At 43.4% G+C, this 22,051-nt stretch overlaps 1 protein-coding gene across 5 annotated transcripts in view; it reads right to left on the reverse strand.

Annotated features, from left to right (window-relative positions):
• ITSN1 (intersectin 1) overlaps nucleotides 1-22,051 on the reverse strand; it is a 222,842-nt gene that overhangs the window by 153,723 nt on the left and 47,068 nt on the right. For all 5 annotated transcript variants that reach the window (XM_062205735.1, XM_062205709.1, XM_062205701.1 and 2 more), the window contains 3 exons: nucleotides 9,559-9,618; nucleotides 7,644-7,736; nucleotides 6,461-6,524 (listed from right to left, as the gene is read on the reverse strand). In XM_062205735.1, the coding sequence (XP_062061719.1) occupies nucleotides 6,461-6,524; nucleotides 7,644-7,736; nucleotides 9,559-9,586 (185 nt within the window). In that variant the 5' untranslated portion in view covers nucleotides 9,587-9,618. The remainder of the gene's footprint in view (nucleotides 1-6,460; nucleotides 6,525-7,643; nucleotides 7,737-9,558; nucleotides 9,619-22,051) is intronic.

A 22,051-nucleotide genomic window follows, 5' to 3' on the forward strand; every position in this document is an offset into this window, starting at 1 on the left:
CAGAGAGAGACTGATTCATTCTTTGCCCACTGGTCCACTTCCTAAATGGCTGCAACAGCCAGGTCAGGGACAGACTGAATCCAGGAGCCTGAAACTCCGTCTGGGACTCCCATGTTGACACCAGCAAGTACTTGGGCCATCCTCCACTGCATTCCCAGGCGCATTAGCAGGGAGCTAGATCAGAAGCAGAGCAGCAAGACTCAAACCAGCATTCTGCCAAGGGATGCTGGTGTCACAGCGGCTTAACCCACTGAGCCGCAATGCAGGGCCATGCAGAATGTGATCTAAAGGAAGGGGTATGCGGCTAGTGCCGTAGCGCAGTGGGTTCAAGCCCTGGCCTGAAGCGCCAGCATCCCATATGGGCGCCAGTTCTACTCCTGGCTGCTCCTCTTCCGATCCAGCTCTCTGCTATGGCCTGGGAAAGCAGAAGATGGCCCAAGTCCTTGGGCCCCTGCACCCACATGGGAGACCTGGAAGAAGCTCCTGGCTCCTGGCTTCAGATCGGCGCAGCTCTGGCTGTTGCGGCCATCTGGGGAGTGAACCAGCGGATGGAAGACCTCTCCTGTCTCTGCCTCTCTGTGTAACTCTATCTTTCAAATAAATAAAATAAATATTAAAAAAAAAAAAAGGGATAATTGAGACTGGTAAATAGAGCCTATTGGGACCCAAAGACCCTCCTGACAGGAGCTTAGACGTGTCCTAGGAGTGTACAGCCATAGGGCTGCTTGCCCTGCCTCCAGCCTGGGCCCCAACCTAGACCCCCACACAATTCCAACACTGGCCCTGCTGTCTCTGCCCACTTCTTCCCTCTCATGGGCCCACTTCTAGGTGGGGCTCCCTCGCTTCCCCTCATTTCTCCATTGCGGAGGCCCAAATGCCTGGGATTCCACAGCCTTCATCCAACTTCGTTTTCTCTCCAGTACATTTCTGGCTCTTGTCTTGCCCCGCCCTCTCCAAACCAGGGCAAAGCTGAAACAATTTTAAGCACTTCAGTTGCCAAAAAGTATGTTTGCCAGGTTCCTTCCAGTTCCTTGTTAGTAAGACCATTTCTAGGAAGACGTATCGTGTTTGGCCACTGTCAGAATTTGGCATCACACACACTGACTTAACTCCAGCCTCTGAGAATCCGGGGTTCCTTGTATTCTCCTCTGGAGATCAGATGTAAAGGACAAAGAGTCCCTAAAGTCTGACTAGGTTACAGTTCAAAGGTTTATGAACTAGTTAGTGGAATACTTTCTATGGGGAACAAAACTTCACAACGGTTTCTAACATAGAATACACTTCAGGCCATGCCACTCATATATCTGAACCAAAGTCAGAAAGATAGAAAGTAGGAGACAGAGAGAGAGAGAGAGAGAGAGAGAGAGAGACCAAAAAACAGTTCTCAAATTCTCTTCAGAACAACATAGGGACTGCCGAATAAAACTTCAAAGTCAATCTCATTCCTCTCTCGACGAGAAGAAAAGAGAGCCTGCTCTGGACCCCATCAGAAAAAACAAGGCAAAATTAGTGTAAGAGGCTTTCATTTTGCGACTGTTACCACTAACAATTTTGGATCTGAGGTCAAGTTCTACTGGTAGTTATTAAGTGAATGCGTACAGAGCTAGGAAGTTGGAAGAGAGATCTTAGTCTGATACACACTTAATTATTCCCTCACAACAGAAACTGGTGGCTCATTAAATTTCAAAGATCTTTTCTTAGGGAAAAGATACAGGCATTTCTTGAAAACAACTGTGAATAGAAGTGAAATATGCCATCACAAATATATTTTGCAAAATGTCAGTCAAAAAATAAACATAAAGAACATTTTTGATTGAGCTAAGATTGCCAAATAATCATCTTTAATGTTAGTAAAATTTTTATTAAAGAAAAATGAGCAAAAATGGCTTTCAGCCAGGCAGCTAAGGACACTTCAGAAAACTAAAATTATCTTAATCTTAAAAAATAAATACAGGTGGCCGGCGCCATGGCTCAACAGGCTAATCCTCCGCCTTGTGGCGCCGGCACACCGGGTTCTAGTCCCGGTCGGGGCACTGGATTCTGTCCCGGTTGCCCCTCTTCCAGGCCAGCTCTCTGCTGTGGCCAGGGAGTGCAGTGGAGGATGGCCCAAGTGCTAGGGCCCTGCACCCCATGGGAGACCAGGAGAAGCACCTGGCTCCTGCCATTGGATCAGCGCGGTGCGCCGGCCGCAGCGCGCCGGCCGCGGTGGCCATTGGAGGGTGAACCAACGGCAAAGGAAGACCTTTCTCTCTGTCTCTCTCTCTCTCACTGTCCACTCTGCCTGTCAAAAATAATAATAATAATTTAAAAAAAAAAAAAAGACAGGGGCTGGTGCTGTGGCATAGTGGGTAAAGCTACCACCTGCAGGGACAGCATCCTATATGGATGACGGTTCAAGTCCCTGCTGCTCCACTTCCGATCCAGCTCTCTTCTATGGCCTGGGAAAGCAGTGGAAGATGGCCCAAGTTTTTGGGCCCCTGAACCTGCATGAGAGACCCAGAGGAAGCTCCTGGCTCCTGGCTTCAGATCGGCTCAGCTCTGGCCGTTGCGGCCAACTGGGGAGTGAACCAGTGGATGGAAGACCTCTCTCTCTCTCTCTCTGTAACTCTGCCTGTCAAATAAATAAATAAATAAATAATAAATATTTCAATTTAAAAAAAAAAGTAAATACAGGGACTGGAGCTATACTGTACAAGGTTAAGCATCCCTCAGCCTGCAGTGCCGGCATCCCATATGGGCACTGGCTCAAGTTCTGGCTGCTACACTTCTGATCCAGCTCCCTGCTGTGGCCCGGGAAGGCCGCAGAGGATGGCCCAGAAGAAGCCATGGGCCCCTGGCTTCAGATCAGCCCAGCCCAGGTGGTTTTGGCCATTTGGCGAGTGAACCAGCAGATGGAAGATCTCTCTCCCCCCTTCTCTCTCTGTATTTCTGCCTTTCAAACAAACAAATAAAGTAAATACATGGCTACTACTTGACATTCCCATTGATACTTATGGCCACTTGACGATCTTTCCACTGTTGCTGAGGGTCTTTCTCCTTCCCTGGGCTATAACTATGAAAGCACACGTTTTGTCTGTCCGGTTCACTAGTGTCGCCACAGCATCCACTACAATCACCAGCCCATAGTAAGATTTTTCAATGACTACATTGTATGAATAAATGTGGAGTGAGGGGCCAGTGTTGTGGCACAGGTTAAGCCATGGCCTGCAGCAGCACCAGCATCCCACCCGAGAGCCAGTTCCAGTCCTAGTTGCTCTACTACAATTCAACTCCCTTCTATTTCTTCTTCTTCTTCTTCCTGTTTTTTAAAAGATTTATTTATTTATTTGAAAGGAAGAGTTACAGAGAGGCAGAAAGAGAGATCTTCTATCCACTGGTTCACTCCCCAGATGGACCATGTGGGTGCAGGGGCCCAAGGACTTTGGCCATCTTCTACTGTTTTCCTAGGATCAGAAGTGGAGCAGCCAGGACTCGAACCGGATCCCTTATGGGATGCCAGCACTGCAGGCAGCAGCTTTACCCACTATACCACAGTGCCAGCCCTGATCCAGCTCCCTTCTAAAGTGCCTCAGAAAGCAGCAGCAGAAGGCCAAGTGCTTGGGCCCCTGCCACCCACATGGGAGACCTAGAAGAAGCTCTTGGCTTTGGCCTGGCCCAGTCCAGCCTTGTGGCCATTTGGGGAGTACAGAGGATGGAAATCTCTCTCTCTCTCTCTCTCTCTCTCTCTCTCTGTGTGTGTGTGTGTGTGTGTGTAACTTTCAAATAAATTCTAACAATCTTAAAATTAATAAATGTGGAATGAGGCTTTCTTGCAGAGTATTCATCATAAAAACTGCTTCTTGAATGAACCCTCAAGAACTGAGAATTCAACACCAAAGCACATGATTCAGCAGAGGAAGATAATAATGATGATGCCTGGGAAAAGGGTCCCCAGAGAGCGGCCTTGGTGATGGTGTAAAATCTGTCTTTTTTTTTTTTTGACAGGCAGAGTGGACAGTGAGAGAGAGAGACAGAGAGAAAGGTCTTCCTTTGCCGTTGGTTCACCCTCCAATGGCCGCCGCGGTAGGTGTGCTGCGGCCGGCGCACCGTGCTGATCCGATGGCAGGAGCCAGGTGCATCTCCTGGTCTCCCATGCGGGTGCAGGGCCCAAGGACTTGGGCCATCCTCCACTGCCTTCCCGGGCCACAGCAGAGAGCTGGCCTGGAAGAGGGGCAACCGGGATAGAATCCGGCGCCCCGACTGAGACTAGAACCCGGTGTGCCGGCGCCGCAAAGCGGAGGATTAGCCTGTTGAGCCGCGGCGCCGGTAAAATCTGTCTTACACCAGGATGCAAAGCAAAAGAAGAGCCTTACAACCACAACAGGTGCAGCCCAAGTGTCTTGCATTTAAACAAGCACTGACAGGACAGTGCCTCTCCGCTCACCTGTGCCTGACTTCTGGCTCACAGGCTCTGTCTCTCTGAGCCATCTGCTTCCTTTTTAAAATAATTCCAAAAATACTTGGCTATCTGATGTTTCTGCTAGGGAATGGGAGTTAAAACTAGAAAGGTTTCCGAGTAAAGAGCTCCCTAGTTGAGAGAGACAGTCTGGCAGCCAATATGTTGACAATGAAGAAAAAGAAAATAAAGCAGATATCCAAGAAAAGTGCAGGATTCTGGCACCATTCAGTTACATCCAAACAGCAACACAGCACATTTAGCCCATGAAAGGTTTGCTATTTCAGAACACAGTCAATGACTTTCATTATGACAACACTTAATTCGAAGGAAAGCTTGGATTATACTGTGTAGACTATGCTCGACTACAATAGCAGCTATGTCAATCTTTATTAATTTGCATAAAATCAGAAATTAAAGTCATTTAAGGGGACAGCAAATTAGCTGGAAATTGTACTAATGTGGAATACGCAGCCACTGATGTTGATGACAACTTCCTTTTCTGGGTTTTCTTTTGAAGACCTTTTTTTTTTTTTTTTTTTTTTTTTTTTTTGACAGGCAGAGTAGACAGTGAGAGAGAGAGACAGAGAGAAAGGTCTTCCTTTGCTGTTGGTTCACCCTCCAATGGCCGCTAAGGCAGGAGCACAGTGCCAATCCGAAGGCAGGAGCCAGGTGCTTCTCCTGGTCTCCCATGTGGGTGCAGGACCCAAGGACTTGGGCCATCCTCCACTGCACTCCCGGGCCACAGCAGAGAGCTGGCCTGGAAGAGGAGCAACCGGGACAGAACCCGGCGCCCCAACCGGGACTAGAACCCGGTGTGCCGGCGCCGCAAGGCGGAGGATTAGCCTATTGAGCTGTGGTGCCAGCCTTGAAGGCCTCTTAAGAGCCACATGTCATACTCAGTTTTTTACATGTGAGTACAGTTTTTCTGCTAATTCCCTCAATACTCCGTTATAAAAATATAGGCATTTCCATTTTCTAGATTTGAAAACTGAGGTCAGAGGGTAAATATATCTTCCAAATTAGAGACAGAAAGTGGCTTGACTAGGATTCAAATTCAAGTGTAGAAGTACAGATGCAAGGTTGCTGCCTCACAGCAAGCTGTTCCATGGTGTGAGTAATTCCAGGAAAAATGAAGTACTAAGTGCTAAGAACGGCATTTTGTGGGAAAATACAGTTTCTTACAGGACAACACAATTCAGCCTGCCCCCCGAGGTCACGGACCTGTATTTCCCATTGACTTTTACCCAATCTCTTTCTTGCTTGTGGCTGCAAAAGACAGAACACCTATTTGTGGTAGTCAAGAAATTCAATAATATTAGGTGTTTGCTACATGTTAAATTACCACAATCCTGGCACTGTTTTGTTTTTTGAGAAGAGGGGCATACAGATAGCAAGCTCTTACCCACTGGTTCACCCCTGAAATGCCTGCAATGGCCAGGGCTGGGCCAGGAGTGGAACCTGAGTCAGAAATGCAAGCCAGGTCTCCCATGTGGGAAGCAGGAACCCAATTACTTGAGCCTGCAGACTCCCAGGGTATGTACTGACAGGTTGCTGGAATCAGGAACCAAAGCCAGGTGATAAATCCAGCCGGTGAACCACGAGGCTGGAGGCCTGCTCCCAATTCTGCTGACTTCTGACTTCAGCTAACTCTCAACTACTGTTTTATGATTTCTCCTTCAATCAATGACAGATGAAGAGCCACTCCCTTAAAGAGCAAGAAATGTGGAACATTCACAAGAGTATGGATGATGTGGAGGAAGCCAAGACAAACTGATGAGAAAAGATCAACATTTAGATGTTGCAACTAGAAGATTAATTTTTCAGACATTCAAATGTCATTTAAAAAAACCCTTCTATATCAAAAAGACACTTTTCAATATTTCTCTGGTAAGAAGAAATAGAGTATTTCAGACCAGAGATACATGTTTTCCTTCTGTATAACATTAAAAAAATCATATTACCAAGTAAATAGAACTGAACAATATTTATTTCACATTCTGCTTATGTAAAATTCCAACTTACCATATCTGTGCTAAAACAGGTTGAGGTAACCCAGATTGAAAAAAAAAGTTTCTTGCTTGATCACCTGTAATTTAAATAGAAAATGTTTCAGGAATAACAACAGCTGACAGAAATCCTCATTTTTATTAGGAAAATAAGAGGCTGGTAATCCTATAAATACTGAATGCAATACATGACAAAGTCAAATTGTAAGCCTACAAGCAACAGTGAAATGAATCCATCAGCTTTAACTTGAGAAATTAACACTTTGTAAGAGGGGTCTACCATGTGCTGGGATAGAGCGTTTACTTGAACAAATCTGCAATGAACTAAGATGTTAACAGCTAAAGCAAAGCATCTCTACAGGAATCCTTGGAAGACTTCATACTGTCTCCACCCAAATTTTGGAAACTACTGGTAGAAATATTTATGGGGAATAAGTAACAATGACTCAAAGCATCACATCAATGATGAATAAGGAACCAGTTAAAGAGATCTACTGTACAAACACATTTAAAACATTTATCCAGGAAATCTAGATACCATTTTTAAGGTGAATTCCTGAAGAGTAATCAAATAACAGAAAAGAAAATGTACAAAAGGAACAACAGAGAGACTGCAATAATATGCTTTAAACGAACAACAAAAAAAAAGCTCAAAATCTGATAACAGTTTTCTAAACCAGTTCAAGATCAGAATTAAGCAAGTGTTTTAGCTCCAGGGCCACACTCTAATCCTCCATTACCTAAAAGAATGTGGCCTTCGATCCAAACCAATTTCCATCAGTGGTACGCCCTAGACAAGACGTGAAGGGGCTAAAGGAAAAGCAACTGCGAAAACAAGCTTTGGGGCCGGCGTTGTGGGGTAATGGGTTAAGCCACTGGCTGCGACGCCGGCATTCCGGGTAGGCCTCTGCACCCACATGGGAGACCCAGATGAAGCTTCTGGCTCCTGACTTCAGTCTGGCCCAACCCTGGCTATTGAGACCATTTGGAGAGTGTACCAGCAGATGAAAGATTTTCTCTCTCCCTCTCTCTCTTCTTTTTCTGCAACCTATGCCTTTCAAATAAATAAATCTTTTTTAAAAAGAACTTTGTTAAAGCAAGATAAGTAAATGTCCCCCGTGGTCCTGTGTGCTCACTTCAGCTTTGTAAAGTGATCTATGCACTAATAAGGAAAAATATAAATATGTGACTCTGATTACCAGTAATGAATCCAGATCGTGGCTTTAGGCTATGGAACTGCTGGTCATGCTTTGCCCTTTCCTCCACAGTGATGGCCCACACGTCCAGGCTGCCTGCAATCCAAAGACAGACACTCAGTGACCCTCTCACTATTTCCATAGTAATTTACAAATTCCATGTGATGAACGCTTTGACAAATTAACATCAGTTTGTCCTTGGAAGGTGTGCATATAATGTTAGAGGGTAAAGGAGGACAAAAAAATAAATAAATAAATAAAAAGAAGCACAAATTCCTCTTTTACAAACTTGTCCTATAATCCAATAGTTAGGATTATGTGGAGATACAGTACGTTAATAACTAACGTATTCCCTTAAACCTGTGCAACAGACTAAGTTAACTTAAAACTACTATCAGGTGTGTTAAATGCCAAAGGCAGAAAGCTTACAAAGAAGAAGTTAGCCTTGCAACTAGAATCATGTGTTATTCTGTGAAAAATCCCTTAAGAGTGGTAAAAATGTTCAAAATCCAATACTCAAATATGTGGTGATGGATGCACTACTCTTCATTTTCTAAAAATTATTTATATGTTAAAACTAGTAAATTTTACAGAATGTAAATTATACTTCACTAAAACTTTTTTTAAATGAATATTCCATTTAAAAAATTAATATTCAATCAAGGAGAATGGTATTTTAGTTCTTCAGTTTTGGCTCTTAGACTAATTGGGCATCCCTTGACTACTGACAACTTCCTAATTTTAGTTCTTGGTCTTCTCAAACAAATTCACTAAAATAATTACAGATTACATAGGTGGAAAGCTTTCAACAGTTCAGGCACCTTTCAAAAAAGTGAGAACATATAACATATAACATATAACAAAATATGAAAGTGCCCCCCACAAAAGCAGAATGTCTAAACCTGGCGCCGCCCCCTCTCTACCGGGTCTGCTGCGACAGTGGCAGGTCAAGCGGGGATCCACTCAGCCCCTGTATGTGACCAGCACCATGTCTGACTGCAGAGACCACGGGGTGTCCAAGCCAGAGATGACCTCTGTCCTGGGGCCAGAGTCCTGCAACTTCAGAAAGAATGCTGGAACTATAAACAAGAGGAGAAACAAAAAAACCAAGAATTGCGTAGTAACTAAGAAGAGGGACTGAAAAAAGCACAAGAAAATAAAAAAGAGTAACTAGTGACTGCGAAGCTCACAGGAACCCTGCCAGACAGTGTCACAGGACAGGGCCGGATGCCTCCTCACTGTCTTCCTAACAGCTCCATTACAGCTGCCAAGAATGATCTGTAAATAGGGCACACGCTCACTTGTTTAAAAAAAAAAAAAAAACTTGGCAGGTACAAAAGAACACCATTTCACCATTTTCTATGATGGTTAAAAAAAAATCCCTACAACCCACAATTTATGCAGAGTGACCAAACAGATAAATAAACAAAACAAAAGTGAAATGGCCCCAAAAATATGCTGCAAAGAAAAAACAGGCATGGGCAGAAGAGTTCACTAAATGAGACCCGGAGACACAGGAACTAACTGTAATATATGCAGCTTCTGTAGATGCCAATTGGAAAAACAAACCATAAGATATGTCTGAGACTATCAGGAGAATTTTAACATGAACAAAATATATCAAGAATTTTACAGGTGCAACGTGTGGTGTATAAAGTGTTATAGGTCTGATCATAGTATTATAGAACTGTACACATCTTTTAGACATGCAAGGTAAAATATTTTTGGAAATGACATTACGCCTGGGAGTTGCTTCTGAAGAATCCAAAGGGAACAATATTGGCCATAAGTCGATAATAATTGAAATTACATGATGAACTACAGAAGGATTATATTATTCTTTACTTTTTTCATCGAAAATTTACCATTATATCATGTTTTAAAATACATTAAAGAGAGGAAATTTTTGAAAACTTACCACCAAAAGGTGTTGGAAACTGAGCCATGGTTCCGTTGCTCTTACCTTGCTAACCGACGCCTGTAACAGAAATGCAACATTTGAGTTTATCAAAATTTCACTTCTGTATACTCAGCAATACATTAACATGTGGTCTTAAATTATCAGAAGACTGATACTACAGCCAGAGTACAACTTCACAAATGAAAGTTACAATGGGGGCAGTGCTGTAGCACAGCACTTCAAGCCACCATCTATAGCACCGGCATCCCATGTGGGTGCCAGCTGAGCCATGGCTGCTCCATTCCAATCCAGCTCCCTGCTAACGCATCCAGGAGAGCACTGGAAGATGGCCCAAGTGCTTGGGCACCTCCATGCACATGGGAGACCCAGACGAAGCTACTGGCTTCGACCTGGCCCGGCCCTGGCCATTGTGGCTGTTCAGGAAGTGAACCAGCGGATGGAAGGTCTCTCTCGCCTTTTCTCTCTGCCTCTCATTCTATCTCTGTAACTCTTTCAAATACATAAATAAATCTTTTAAAAAATAAAATTATGAAGGAATTCATTCTCTGTATACTTTCTTAGTGCAATATACAATGATAGGTACTGAGGAAAGTTGATCAGTCACTGACAACAAGAATCTGTTTAGTCTATTTTAAGTATTTGAAAGTCAAAGTTACAGGACTGGTGCCATAGCTCAACAGGCTAATCCTCAGCCTGCGGCGCCGGCACACTGGGTTCTAGTCCCTGTCAGGGCGCCGGATTCTGTCCCGGTTGCCCCTCTTCCAGGCCAGCTCTCTGCTGTGGCTCGGGAAGGCAGTGGAGGATGGCCCAAGTGCTTGGGCCCTGCACCCCATGGGAGACCAGGAGAAGCACCTGGCTCCTGCCTTCGATCAGCGCGGTGCGCTGGCCGCGGCGGCCATTGGAGGGTGAACCAACGGTAAAGGAAGACCTTTCTCTCTGTCTCTCTCTCTCACTGTCCACTCTGCCTGTCCAAAAAAAAAAAAAAAAAGAAAGAAAGTCAGAGTTACAGGGACACACACACACACAGAGAAAGAGAGATCTTCCATCTGCTGGTTCACTCTCCAGATGGCCACCACGGCCAGAGCCAAGTAGTTCAAAGCCAGGAGCCAGGAGCTTCTTCTGGTCTCCCATGTGAGTGCAGGGCCCCAAGCACTTGGGCCATCCTTGCTGCTTTTAGTAGATTTGTGGTATTTTTGTAAACAGGTTTTTAACATGTTTCAGCAGTTTTCTTCTATTGCTATTTTACTTAACATTCTTATTAAGGAATGGTTGTTAAATTTTTTAAAAGCTTTTTTGTTAGCACTTAATGAAATAATCACGTTTCTGATTTAACACTGCATTACAGTGATAAAGTTCATAGTATTAATTATCTTACTATTTATGTACATAATAACCCAAATTCAGATATACATGTTAATTTTTTACTACACAGATAACTTTGATTTCCTATTTCCTTTAAAACTTTTGCTTATAAACTGTTATGTATAATTCCATGCAACAAAGTGGCAAATACAGAGGAAAAAGAAGGATTTTCTACCTCCCTAAACGTCTGCAAAATTATCTTTTTAATAGGCCACAGAAAGAACTGGAAATGCAAAGATAAAACATTAAAAAGATATGAATAAAAATAATTTTGAGGTGAGATTTCAAGGAGTAAAGTCTGTTACCAAGGTATTTCCATAAAGAAAGACTGAGGACCCCTCAATTTATGTTATGAAGACAGCAGACTCTCAGCCAGACATCAGGATCATCAACTCTTCCGGTCCAAAGTGTATTTAATCATCAACAGTTTCTGGTAGTGCTCTGAAAGTATCCACTGTTCACCAATGCACCCCACACCTTGGGAAACAATTCCCCACTCGGTGGGAATCTCCTCCCTCAGAATCTTCACGCCACCAGGACTGCATGAGACTAAACGTGCCTTGGTCCTTATGACACACGCATCGCCATTTCCCTTTCATTTTAGCTCTGTTGCGTGACCACCCACTAGTCTGCTACCTCCAGCCTGGGTCAAATATCGCTAAACTAAAACTTTTCTCTCTTCCCTTCCTTAATTAAAGCCCTATTCTTTTCATGCCAATGTTCTCAGCTGGATATGAGTAAGAATCAATCTAATAAAGTTAAATCGCTTTGATGGGTAAGTGAAAAATGTACAGTCTGGGCTCATTTTAACTAATTCAACTGCCAAACTCTGATTTAAGGATGAGGCTGGACTATTCCTGCTTACCTTTCTTCTAACCACAGTTCTACAGAAGCTATTCACATCTGCCCTCTGCTCCACTCTGAGGGAGCCCCAGATAAAAGTAGTAATGCAGAGGGAAGTGACCAACTCAAGACTTCCAATCCTATTGCTTTCTCAGGTCTAACCTACCTGGACCAACCACAGTGATAACATCCTAGCTTAAGGTATCTTGTTCCTATTTTTACTTATTTTTTTTTTTTTCAAGATTTATTTATTTATTTGAGAGGCAGAGTTAAGAAAGAGAGATGGGGAGGTCTTCATCTGCTGGTTCACTCCCCAAATGGCTGCAATGGCTGGAGCTAGGCTGATCCAAAGCCAGGAGCTTCTTCAAGGTCTCCAACATGGGTGCAGGGGCCCAAGCACATGGGCCGTCTTCCACTGCTTTCCAGGGCCATAGCAGAGAGCTGGATCAGAAGTGGAGCAGCTAGGATTAGAACTGGCATCCTTATGGATGTCAGCATCATAGGCAGAGGCTTAACCTACTATGCCACAGCACTGGCCCTTGTTCCTGTTTATATACATTTGTTGTGTATATACCTACAATTTCAAAAAAAAAATTTGCAAAAAGCCACTATATATATATTGCAAATTATATAACATATAGCCAAGATTTTTAAGTTCCAGCTCTGCTACAGCATTTTAAACCCACTCTTCCCTCTCTGTTCTACTTACTGAAATTAAAATCTATGGACAAAACACAAAAAGGGAATGGAACTACCTGAGAACAGTAAGACGCAAAGGAAAATAGGTAGAGTTTGGAGGGGAGTCAAAAGTTTTCCCCCATCTTTGTTCTCTCGTCTCTAGCAGCTGTGCCCCAGGGGTGGGTCTCATTCAAGGAACTATGCAGTGAAATTCCAACAGAAATCCAGTGTTTGTGGCCAAGGAGTGAACAGGCCAGAGTGTGGGGGAAACCATGGAGGAGAAGGCTAGAGCGGGAGATTGCCAATCCCGTGAATGATGCGTCACTGGTCTCAGGTTCACAGCTGCCTGTGGACAGGCAGAACAGTCCCAAACAGCACAGCACGGGTTTTTGAAAACTGAACTCAGAAGGAATTGAATGAAGTGAACTGGAACCCCCGCCCACAGACAGCAGAGGGAACTGTAACCAGGACAGATAATAGCCAACAACAGTGTCCAACGGAGAATCACAACAGCGCACAGAACACACACAACATGAAACTCATCATGTCCTGGATATAACCCCGAATTATTTGACGTACCAAGTAGGAAAATCTGACAAACGCTCAAAAAACAAAAACAAAGCAAAACAAAACCCTGGAATCTATAAATGCCAACTCTAAGATGAAAAAAAAAAACATTGAAATTATCACACAGATTTAGAATTTATTGCCTGTTTCATCACATAAAGGTAAACAAATGGAATGAAAGGAAAAATAAGTTCACATCAAAGAAAAATTAGCCTAAGAACAATCAAATGAAAATTTTAGAGAGAAACATAGATCTTCAGGAAGGAAGAGCCCCAGAAATGGTAAATATCTGCGTAAATATAACACTATTTTGCTTATTAAGACCTATGGCAGGGCCTGGTGTTGTGGCCTAGCAGGTTAAGCCACCACCTGAAACACTGGCATCCCATAATGGAGTACGGGTCTGAGCCTGATCCCGGTCTCGGCTAATGCACCAGGAAAGGCAGCATAAGATGACCCAAGTGCTTGGGTCCCTGCCACCCTCAGGCGAGACCAGGATAGAATTTCAGGTTCCTGGCTTCAGCCTGGACCTAACCAGCCACGGCAGCCATTTGGGGAGTGAACCGCAAACGAAGACTCACCCGCCTATCTCTCTCTCTCTTACTCTTTCAAATAAACAAGCAAATCCTAAAGAAAAAAGAGAAATTCTCTTCAAACAGATAAAGCATCTATGAGGGAAAAAAAACCTACTGATGACATCGTAGTTAATGAGTAAAAACTGAATTTCTCAACCTGAGATCAGGAGCAGAGTGAGGACACCCTCTTTCACCACTTGTATTCAATGCTATTCTGGGGGATTTAGTCACTGGACTCAGACAAGACTAACAATAGCCAAAACACTGGGATAAAGACTGCAAGAGAAACACTAAAAAATTCTCCTCACTCACAGATGACACAGTTGACACAGTTGTTTACAGAGAAAGTCCTACGGATTCTAGAAAATGTCAACTCTACTTAACAAGAGAACTTAGCAAAATTGCAGGATAGGCCGGCGCCGTGGCTTAACAGGCTAATCCTCCACCTTGCGGCGCCGGCACACCAGGTTCTAGTCCCAGTTGGGGTGCCGGATTCTATCCCGGTTGCCCCTCTTCCAGGCCAGCTCTCTGCTATGGCCCGGGAAGGCAGTGGACGATGGCTCAAGTGCTTGGGCCCTGCACCCGCATGGGAGACCAGGAGAAGCACCTGGCTCCTGGCTTCGGATCAGCGAGATGCGCCGGCTGCAGCAGCCATTGGAGGGTGAACCAACGGCAAAAAGGAAGACCTTTCTCTCTGTCTCTCTCTCTCTCTCTCACTATCCACTCTGCCTGTTTAAAAAAAAAAAAAAAATTGCAGGATAAAAGGTTAATGTATTAAAATCAATCTCACAGTAATATTAAAAACTGTAGAATTCTCTTTCAAATAAATAAAATAAATATTTTAAAAAAAACTGTAGAATTCTCAGAAATCCATTTAACAAGGGGCTGGCACTTGGCACAGCAGATAAAGCCATCACTTGCAGTGCTGGCATCTCATATGGGCGCCAGTTTGAGTCCCAAGTGCTTCACTTCCAATCCAGCTCTCTGCTGTGGCCTGGAAAAGCGGTAGAAGATGGCGGCGCCGGCACACCGGGTTCTAGTCCCGGTTAGGGTGCCGGATTCTATCCCGGTTGCCCCTCTTCCAGGCCAGCTCTCTGCTATGGCCCGGGAAGGCAGTGGAGGATGGCCCAGGTCCCTGGGCCCTGCACCCGCATGGGAGACCAGGAGAAGCACCTGGCTCCTGGCTTTGGATCAGCGAGATGCGCCGGCCGCGGCGGCCAATGGAGGGTGAACCAACGGCAAAAAGGAAGACCTTTCTCTCTGTCTCTCTCTCTCACTATCCACTCTGCCTGTCCAAAAAAAGAAAAAAGATGGCCCACCTTGAGCCCCTGCATCCATGTGGGAGACCCAGAAGAAGCTCCTGGCTTCGGCTCAGCCCAACTCTGGCCATTGTGGCCATTTGGGAAGTAAACCAGCAGATGAAAAAACCTCTCTCCCTCTGCATTTGCCTCTCTAACTCTGCCTTTCAAATAACAAATAAATAAATCTTTAAACCTCTGTCTCTCTCTCTCTCACTAACTCTGCCTGTCAAAAAAAAAAAATACATTTAGATATATAGGGCCACTAAACCAAAACTACAAAATATTGCTAAGAAAAATTCAAGATCTAACTAGATAGCCTAAGTCTATGGGCCATGCGTGGGAGACCAGGAGGAGGCACCTGGCTCCTAGCTTCGGATCAGAGCAATTCCGGCCGTTGTGGCCATTTGGGGAGTGAACCAGCAGAGGGAAGACCTTTCTCTGTCTCTCCTTCTCACTGTCTGTAACTCTACCTCTCAAATAAAATAAATAAAATCTAAAAAAAGAGAAAGATTCAATGTTGTTAAAGGGCAATTCTGCTCAAATGTTGCTGTAGATTCAAAGAAATCTCAATCAAAATGCAATGCAAAGGACCCAGAGTAACCAGAGTAATTTTTAAAAAGACCAAAATTGGGGGGATTTTAACCTCTCTCAACTCAAGATTACTATAAAGCAATAGCAGTCAAGACCTTTGGTCCTGGACAGGCAGGTCAATCAGACAGAAAAAACGAGTTCAGAAATAGACTCACATGTGTTTGATCAATTGATTTTGGGCAAAGTTGCAAAGGCAAATCATTGGAAGAAAAAATGTCTTTTTAACAAATGGAGCTGGTCCCTAACAATGGCCTGGGAAAAGTGACAGAAGATGGCCCAGAAGTTCTGGATTCCTGGTTCAGCCTTGGCTGTTGTGACCATCTAGGGAGCGAACCAGCAAATTAAAGAGATTCTCTCTCTCTCTCCCCCTCCCTCTCTCTTCTCCCCACCCCCTGTAACTCTGTCAAATAAATAAATAAGTCTTTAAAAAAAAGAGCTGTATCAACTAATATGCATATAACAAAAAGGAACACTGACCTCTACACACTACACAGAGATTAAAATGGTTCACAGACACAATGTAAAGCCGTAGTATAAGCTGTACATAAGAATTCTAAACCATGGGAGACTATCTTCATGACCTTGGGCTAGGCAATTTCTCAAATCACAAAGGAGCATGAATTTAAAGGAAAAAAAAAAAAAACTAGTAAACTGAGCATTATCAAAATGTAGCTCTTTAAAAAATACCACAAAGAAAACAAAAAAGCAAGCCACACAGGGAGAGAAAACTTTGTGACACAAACATCAGACAAGAAAAAAAAATTATACCCAGAATACATAAAGAATGCTTACCACTTAAAAATAAGACAACTCAAGTGAGAAAGTGGTTAAAATAAATCACAGAAATGGCCAATAAACCCAAGAAAAGATGTTCCATATCATTAACCAACAGGGAAATGAAACTGAAGGTTGAATGACAGGCCCTTGTATTTCCTTCCAATAGAATGGCCAACATGGGAAAGACCAGCCAAACCTCGTCTAGCAAGGCTGTGGAGCAGCTGGACTCCTACCCTGCTAGTGGGAATGGGAAACAGTACAATTTCAGAAAGCACTGTTCTCATTAAAAGTTAGACTAGACAGCTATCATTGTTCCAAGCCAGGCTACTTCCAGGTATTTAGCTAAGAGAAATGAAAATTTATAACCACACAAAGATTTCTCCATGAATGTTCATACCAAGCTTTACTTTTAAGACTCCAAAAACCAAAATTCATGTCAATCAACTGATGGATTTTTTTAAAAAAGAGAAGAAGAAAAAAAAAAAAAAAGCCTGTGATCTATCCACTATTCAGCAATAAAAAGGATCCAACTGTTAGTACAACACAATAATATGCATGAATTTCAAACTTACTATGCTAGATGAAGGAAACTAGTTTTTTTTAGAGTATATTGTCAACAATTGCATTTTTGTGAAAATTCTAGAAAATGGGAACTAAGTTAAGGTGACAGAAAACTGATCAGTTGTTGCCTGGAGAAGGGAGCAGAGAAAAATTTATCTGTGTTCTAAATATATACAGTTTAGTATACTTCAATACATTTGGAAAAAAGGTCACAAACTACAATGAAAATACAAGAATGAAAGTCAAGAGTTCTGTGACCCCAGCCATTCAGTACAAATTGGAAAATGCACGCTAATGGAATTTGCATCTCTTCTTTGAATCAGCAACTCAATTACTCAACATTTTAATAAAAATAAAATTTTAATAAATTTGATAATAATATAAATATTCCAACTTCAAATAACAAAATTCAATCTCAAATAATAAATATTCAAAGACAGTGTGAAGGAAAGACAGATGGAGAGAGATCTTCTATTCATGGGTTCACTCCTCAAATGACTGCAACAGCCAGGGCTAAGACAGACCAAAGCCAGGAGCCAGGAACTCCGTCCTCGTCTCCTGCATAAGTGGCAGGTAATTGGGCCATCATCTCCCTCCCAGGTACACAGACAGGGAGCTGGATCAAAAGCGGAGCTGCCAGGGACTGGAACCAGTGCTCTGATGTGAGATGCAGGCGTCCGAAGCAGCAGCTTAACCTGCCGTGCCATAATACCTTCCCCAGAGTTTTCTTTAAAAATCTCAAAACAATTGAAAGGATAGAGCAAATGATGAGTAATAAAGCCTTCTGAGCAAGAATTAAATGAGAGATCTCAATAGTGAGTGGGAGTCCTCAATGAAATTATTTGGCAAAGCTGACAAAGAGGAAAATTTCTTAAAATAAAAATAAAAGTTTGCATGTCCTGCCTCCACCTCTGCTTCTGGTCCTGCTTCCTGCTAGAGGCACCCTGGGAGGCAGTGAGGGCACAGTGACCCAAGTACTTCACTCCCTGCCACCCATGTTAGAGACCAGGGTGGAGGTTCTCTACCGTTACAAGCCATTTGGGAAGTAAATCAGTGGACAGATTTTATTAAGGCCTTTCCATTTAAACTTCTGGAATTCAAAACCTTCAAGTATTGGTAAGATAACTGGAAAAAAAAAATGTTTTGCTTTGAAGAACACTAACATGTTAAGTATTTTTCACATTCTCATTTATGATCAGATTACCATTTCTACTTACAGCTTCTTGGAATGAATTTTTTTTTTTTTTTTTTTTTTTTTTTTGACAGGCAGAGTGGATAGTGAGAGAGAGAGACAGAGAGAAAGGTCTTCCTTTTGCTGTTGGTTCACCCTCCAATGGCCGCCGTGGTAGGTGCGCTACGGCCGGCGCAACGTGCTGATCCGATGGCAGGAGCCAGGTGCCTCTCCTGGTCTCCCATGGGGTGCAGGGCCCAAGCACTTGGGCCATCCTCCACTGCACTCCCTGGCCATAGCAGAGAGCTGGCCTGGAAGAGGGGCCACCGGGACAGAATCCGGTGCCCCGACCGGGATTAGAACCCAGTGTGCCGGCGCCGCTAGGCGGAGGATTAGCCTATTGAGCTGCGGCACCAGCCGGAATGAATCTTTTTTTAAAAAATATCAACCTTTATTGGCCGGCGCCGTGGCTTAACAGGCTAATCCTCCGCCTTGCGGCGCCGGCACACCAGGTTCTAGTCCCGGTCGGGGCACCGGATTCTATCCCGGTGGCCCCTCTTCCACGCCAGCTCTCTGCTATGGCCCGGGAAGGCAGTGGAGGATGGCCCAAGTGCTTGGGCCCTGCACCCGCATGGGAGACCAGGAGAAGCACCTGGCTCCTGGTTTTGGATCAGCGAGATGCACCGGCCGCAGCGGCCATTGGAGGGTGAACCAACAGCAAAAAGGAAGACCTTTCTCTCTGTCTCTCTCTCTCACTATCCACTCTGCCTGTCAAAAAAAATATATGTATATATATAAAAAATATCAACCTTTATACCAAAGTATTCGTCCACCTGGGAAAAGTTTTTACTTCCATGTAAAATACAAAGCTGTAAGATCCAACATATAAACAACAAGCTGTTATCAGTGATTTTCATCTCCTCATTAAAGCATTTTAAGATCGTCCTAAACACTGACAGCCAGATCTTTATCTTATAGTCCCAGAATCAGAGATAATGGTCTACACTGTAACAGAATAATGGAATCAGCTTTTGTGAGGATTTCCTGGCAGATCCTTGCTATCAAGAAGTTTATAATTAAACAGGGGAGGGAAAATACACATGGGAAAAGGGGCAGGAGGTGGGGAGGGGGGAAGGAAGGGAGAGGGAGACACCTGACATTGGCAAATAATAACTAAAGAAAAACCTTAGGGGCTAGCTTTGTGGCACAGCAGGTTAAGTCACCCCTGGGATGCTGGCATCTCATAAGGACACCAGTTCAAGTTCTGGCTGCTCCACTTTTGATCCAGCTCCCCGCTAGTAACCTAGGAAAACCAGCTAAAGATGGCCCTACTACTTAGGTCCGTGGCACCCACATGAGAGACCTGGATGAAGCTCCTGGCTCTTGAATTCCGCCTGTCAGCTGTGGCCATTTAGGGAATGAACCAAAGGATGGAAGATATTTCTCTCTCCATCTCTTTCTGTAACATTTTCAAGGAAAAAGAATAGAAAAAAAAAAAAAAAGAAAGAAAGAAAGAAAGAAAAGAAAGGAAAAGAAAAGAAAAGGAAGGAAGGAAGGAAGGACAAACTTTAAGCCCTTATTAATACACTGGACCCATATTAGCCAATTTAATTCTATTAACAGCCCTGTGGAAACTATGGCACAGTCTAGCTATTAAATGCTGAGTAAGGAGTCTGGTTTCGGAGACCATGATCATAACCTGTACTTTCAGAAATAAAAATTTCACACAAACAAATGGAAGATCTGTCTCTCCCACTCTGTGTCTGTAACTGACTTTCAAATAAATAAATCTTAAAAAAAAAAAAAAAAGTGTCATAGCAGATCACATAGGAAATGAAATGCGGGAAGTAAGATTAACAGAATGTTGACATGTGACGGCCAAAGTGTTTTTACTTACAAAAAAGAAAATTTCCTGTGCCTAAAGCATTCATGCTATGGAGGTAGGAGGTCCTAAATTTTAAAAAATCTTACAAAAGCATTAAGCAGTGTTCAAAGGTGAGAAAGGCAGAATCTCCATCCACATGGTGGGATTTAGCAAGGAAGGCAGGTCATCACAGTGAAAAACAGAAATGCAGAAACCCACCCAGGGCAAAGCAAACCCACCCAGGGCAAAGCAAACCCACCCAGGAGGCAGAGCAGCAGCACTGTTCCCCAGAAGGCAGTCGGGAACATGGGCACACTGGGGAGGCCAGGCTGCTCTGGCGGCCGGAGGGAGCCTGGAGTTGTCCCAGGCAGGAGACAAGACAGAGAGAAGGCGGCCCCAAGTCCGAAGCAGGCCCTGCCCCATGGGCTGTTTACTGTTTCTTCCCCCTGAAACGTTTCTATTTTACAACAGTGCCTACATTATCGTTGTCTGCACTTTCCCCTTTAGTGAAAAAGATTACAGATGACCACTGTGGTAAATTTAGAAAGTTGAAAAAATAGAAAGGGGGGAAAATCCATGATTTCACTAGCCAAAGCCGACCTCTGCAACAGTTTGGTATTTGTATTCCCTTTTAGTCTTTTCCCTATGAATATACAATTGTTCCCTTCTTTTGGACGCTTCATGTGATAATGCATGCTCCCCGCAAGTTATTCAAACCTTTCATAAACACAGTGCAGGGCTTCCATTTATGTTTAGAGTGAGGCAAACACTAGTCTACTTATGTACAAAAAAACACAAAAAAAGCAAACTATTGGGCAATGAAGGAACAGGTAAACAGTAGTTTTTAAAAAGTCGGATACTGTTAGTACTTAAACTGAAGCTAGAATATATCTGAAAAGTCAACCTTCTGCTTTCCAGCTTCAAAATGAGAGCTAGTTATAAAGTCAAAAGAATACTGATGCTTCATTTATTATTTACATAACATAAAAACTTCTATAAATGTGTATTTATAAAACAGAATGACCACCCTTAAAATAGCATTTATTAAAATGTCATTTTGTGTGATAAAAGTATATTGAAACAGGATTGCTATTTAATTTCCAGTGTTTCAGTGTCATCCAGATGATTCAGAAGATATGAAACAATTTTTTTTTTTTTTAAATTAAAAACAGGGCGCTGGCGCTGTGGTGTAGCGGGTCAAGCCGCCACCTTTGATGCCAGCATTCTTTATGGGCACAGTTCAAGTCCCAGATGCTCCACATCTGATCCAGCTCTCTGCTAATGCACCTGGCAAAGCAGTGGAGGATGGCCCAAGTCCTTGAGCCCCTGCACTCACATGGGAGACCCAGAAGAAGCTCCTGACTCCTGACTTGGGATTGGCCCAGCTCCAGGTGTTGCAGCCACTTGGGGAGTGAACCAGCAGATGGAAGACCTCTCTCTGTTTCTACCTCTCTCTGTAACTGTCTTTCAAATAAAAGACACAGCTTGGGACACTGGTACCCCACAACAGATTTCTTGGGTTCAAGCCTGCCCCAATTCCAACTTTTTGCTAATGCATACCCTCAGAAGCATAAGATGACGACTCAAGTGTCAGGATCCCTCCCACCCACGTGGGATTTGGATTTGGTTCCCAGCTCTTGGCGTCAGTTAAGCCCAGTCTCTGCTGTTGTAGGCACTGGGAAGTGAAACAGCAGGTGAAAGGTCTGTCTGTCTCTACCTCTCAAACTTAAAAAAAAAAAGGGGGGGGGACAAATTTTGAAGGGAGGCGGGGAAAGGATGTAAGATGCAAAATAAACCCACAGAATTCAAGACTATGTATTATTCATAAAAAAGGGAACCTTCAACAATTATGTCATTCAAATAATCAGCAAATTTCTAAAAATCAAACAGGGCTAATTTAGGTTTAATGACCTAAAAACAAAAGTGAAATTTTGAACATACATTGTCTGTTTCACTTAACTGACCATTCCCATACACTCTTATATAAATAAGGAAATTGTGTTCTAGGATTAGAGACAAGCAAATGGCACAGAAGGGAAAGGCAGAGGTCCAGGCTGTTCAAGATAAAGACAAAACTCATCTATATTGCAGGGGTCTAAAAACAAAGAATATCTCTTCTGGCAGTTAAGATCCTATCCTTGGTGGAGTGAGTACTGGTATATAACAGTACATTTATAAGCGCATTGCGCTTCCATTCTCC

This window comes from Lepus europaeus, chromosome 2, assembly GCF_033115175.1.
Source record: "Lepus europaeus isolate LE1 chromosome 2, mLepTim1.pri, whole genome shotgun sequence".
NCBI lineage: Eukaryota > Metazoa > Chordata > Mammalia > Lagomorpha > Leporidae > Lepus > Lepus europaeus.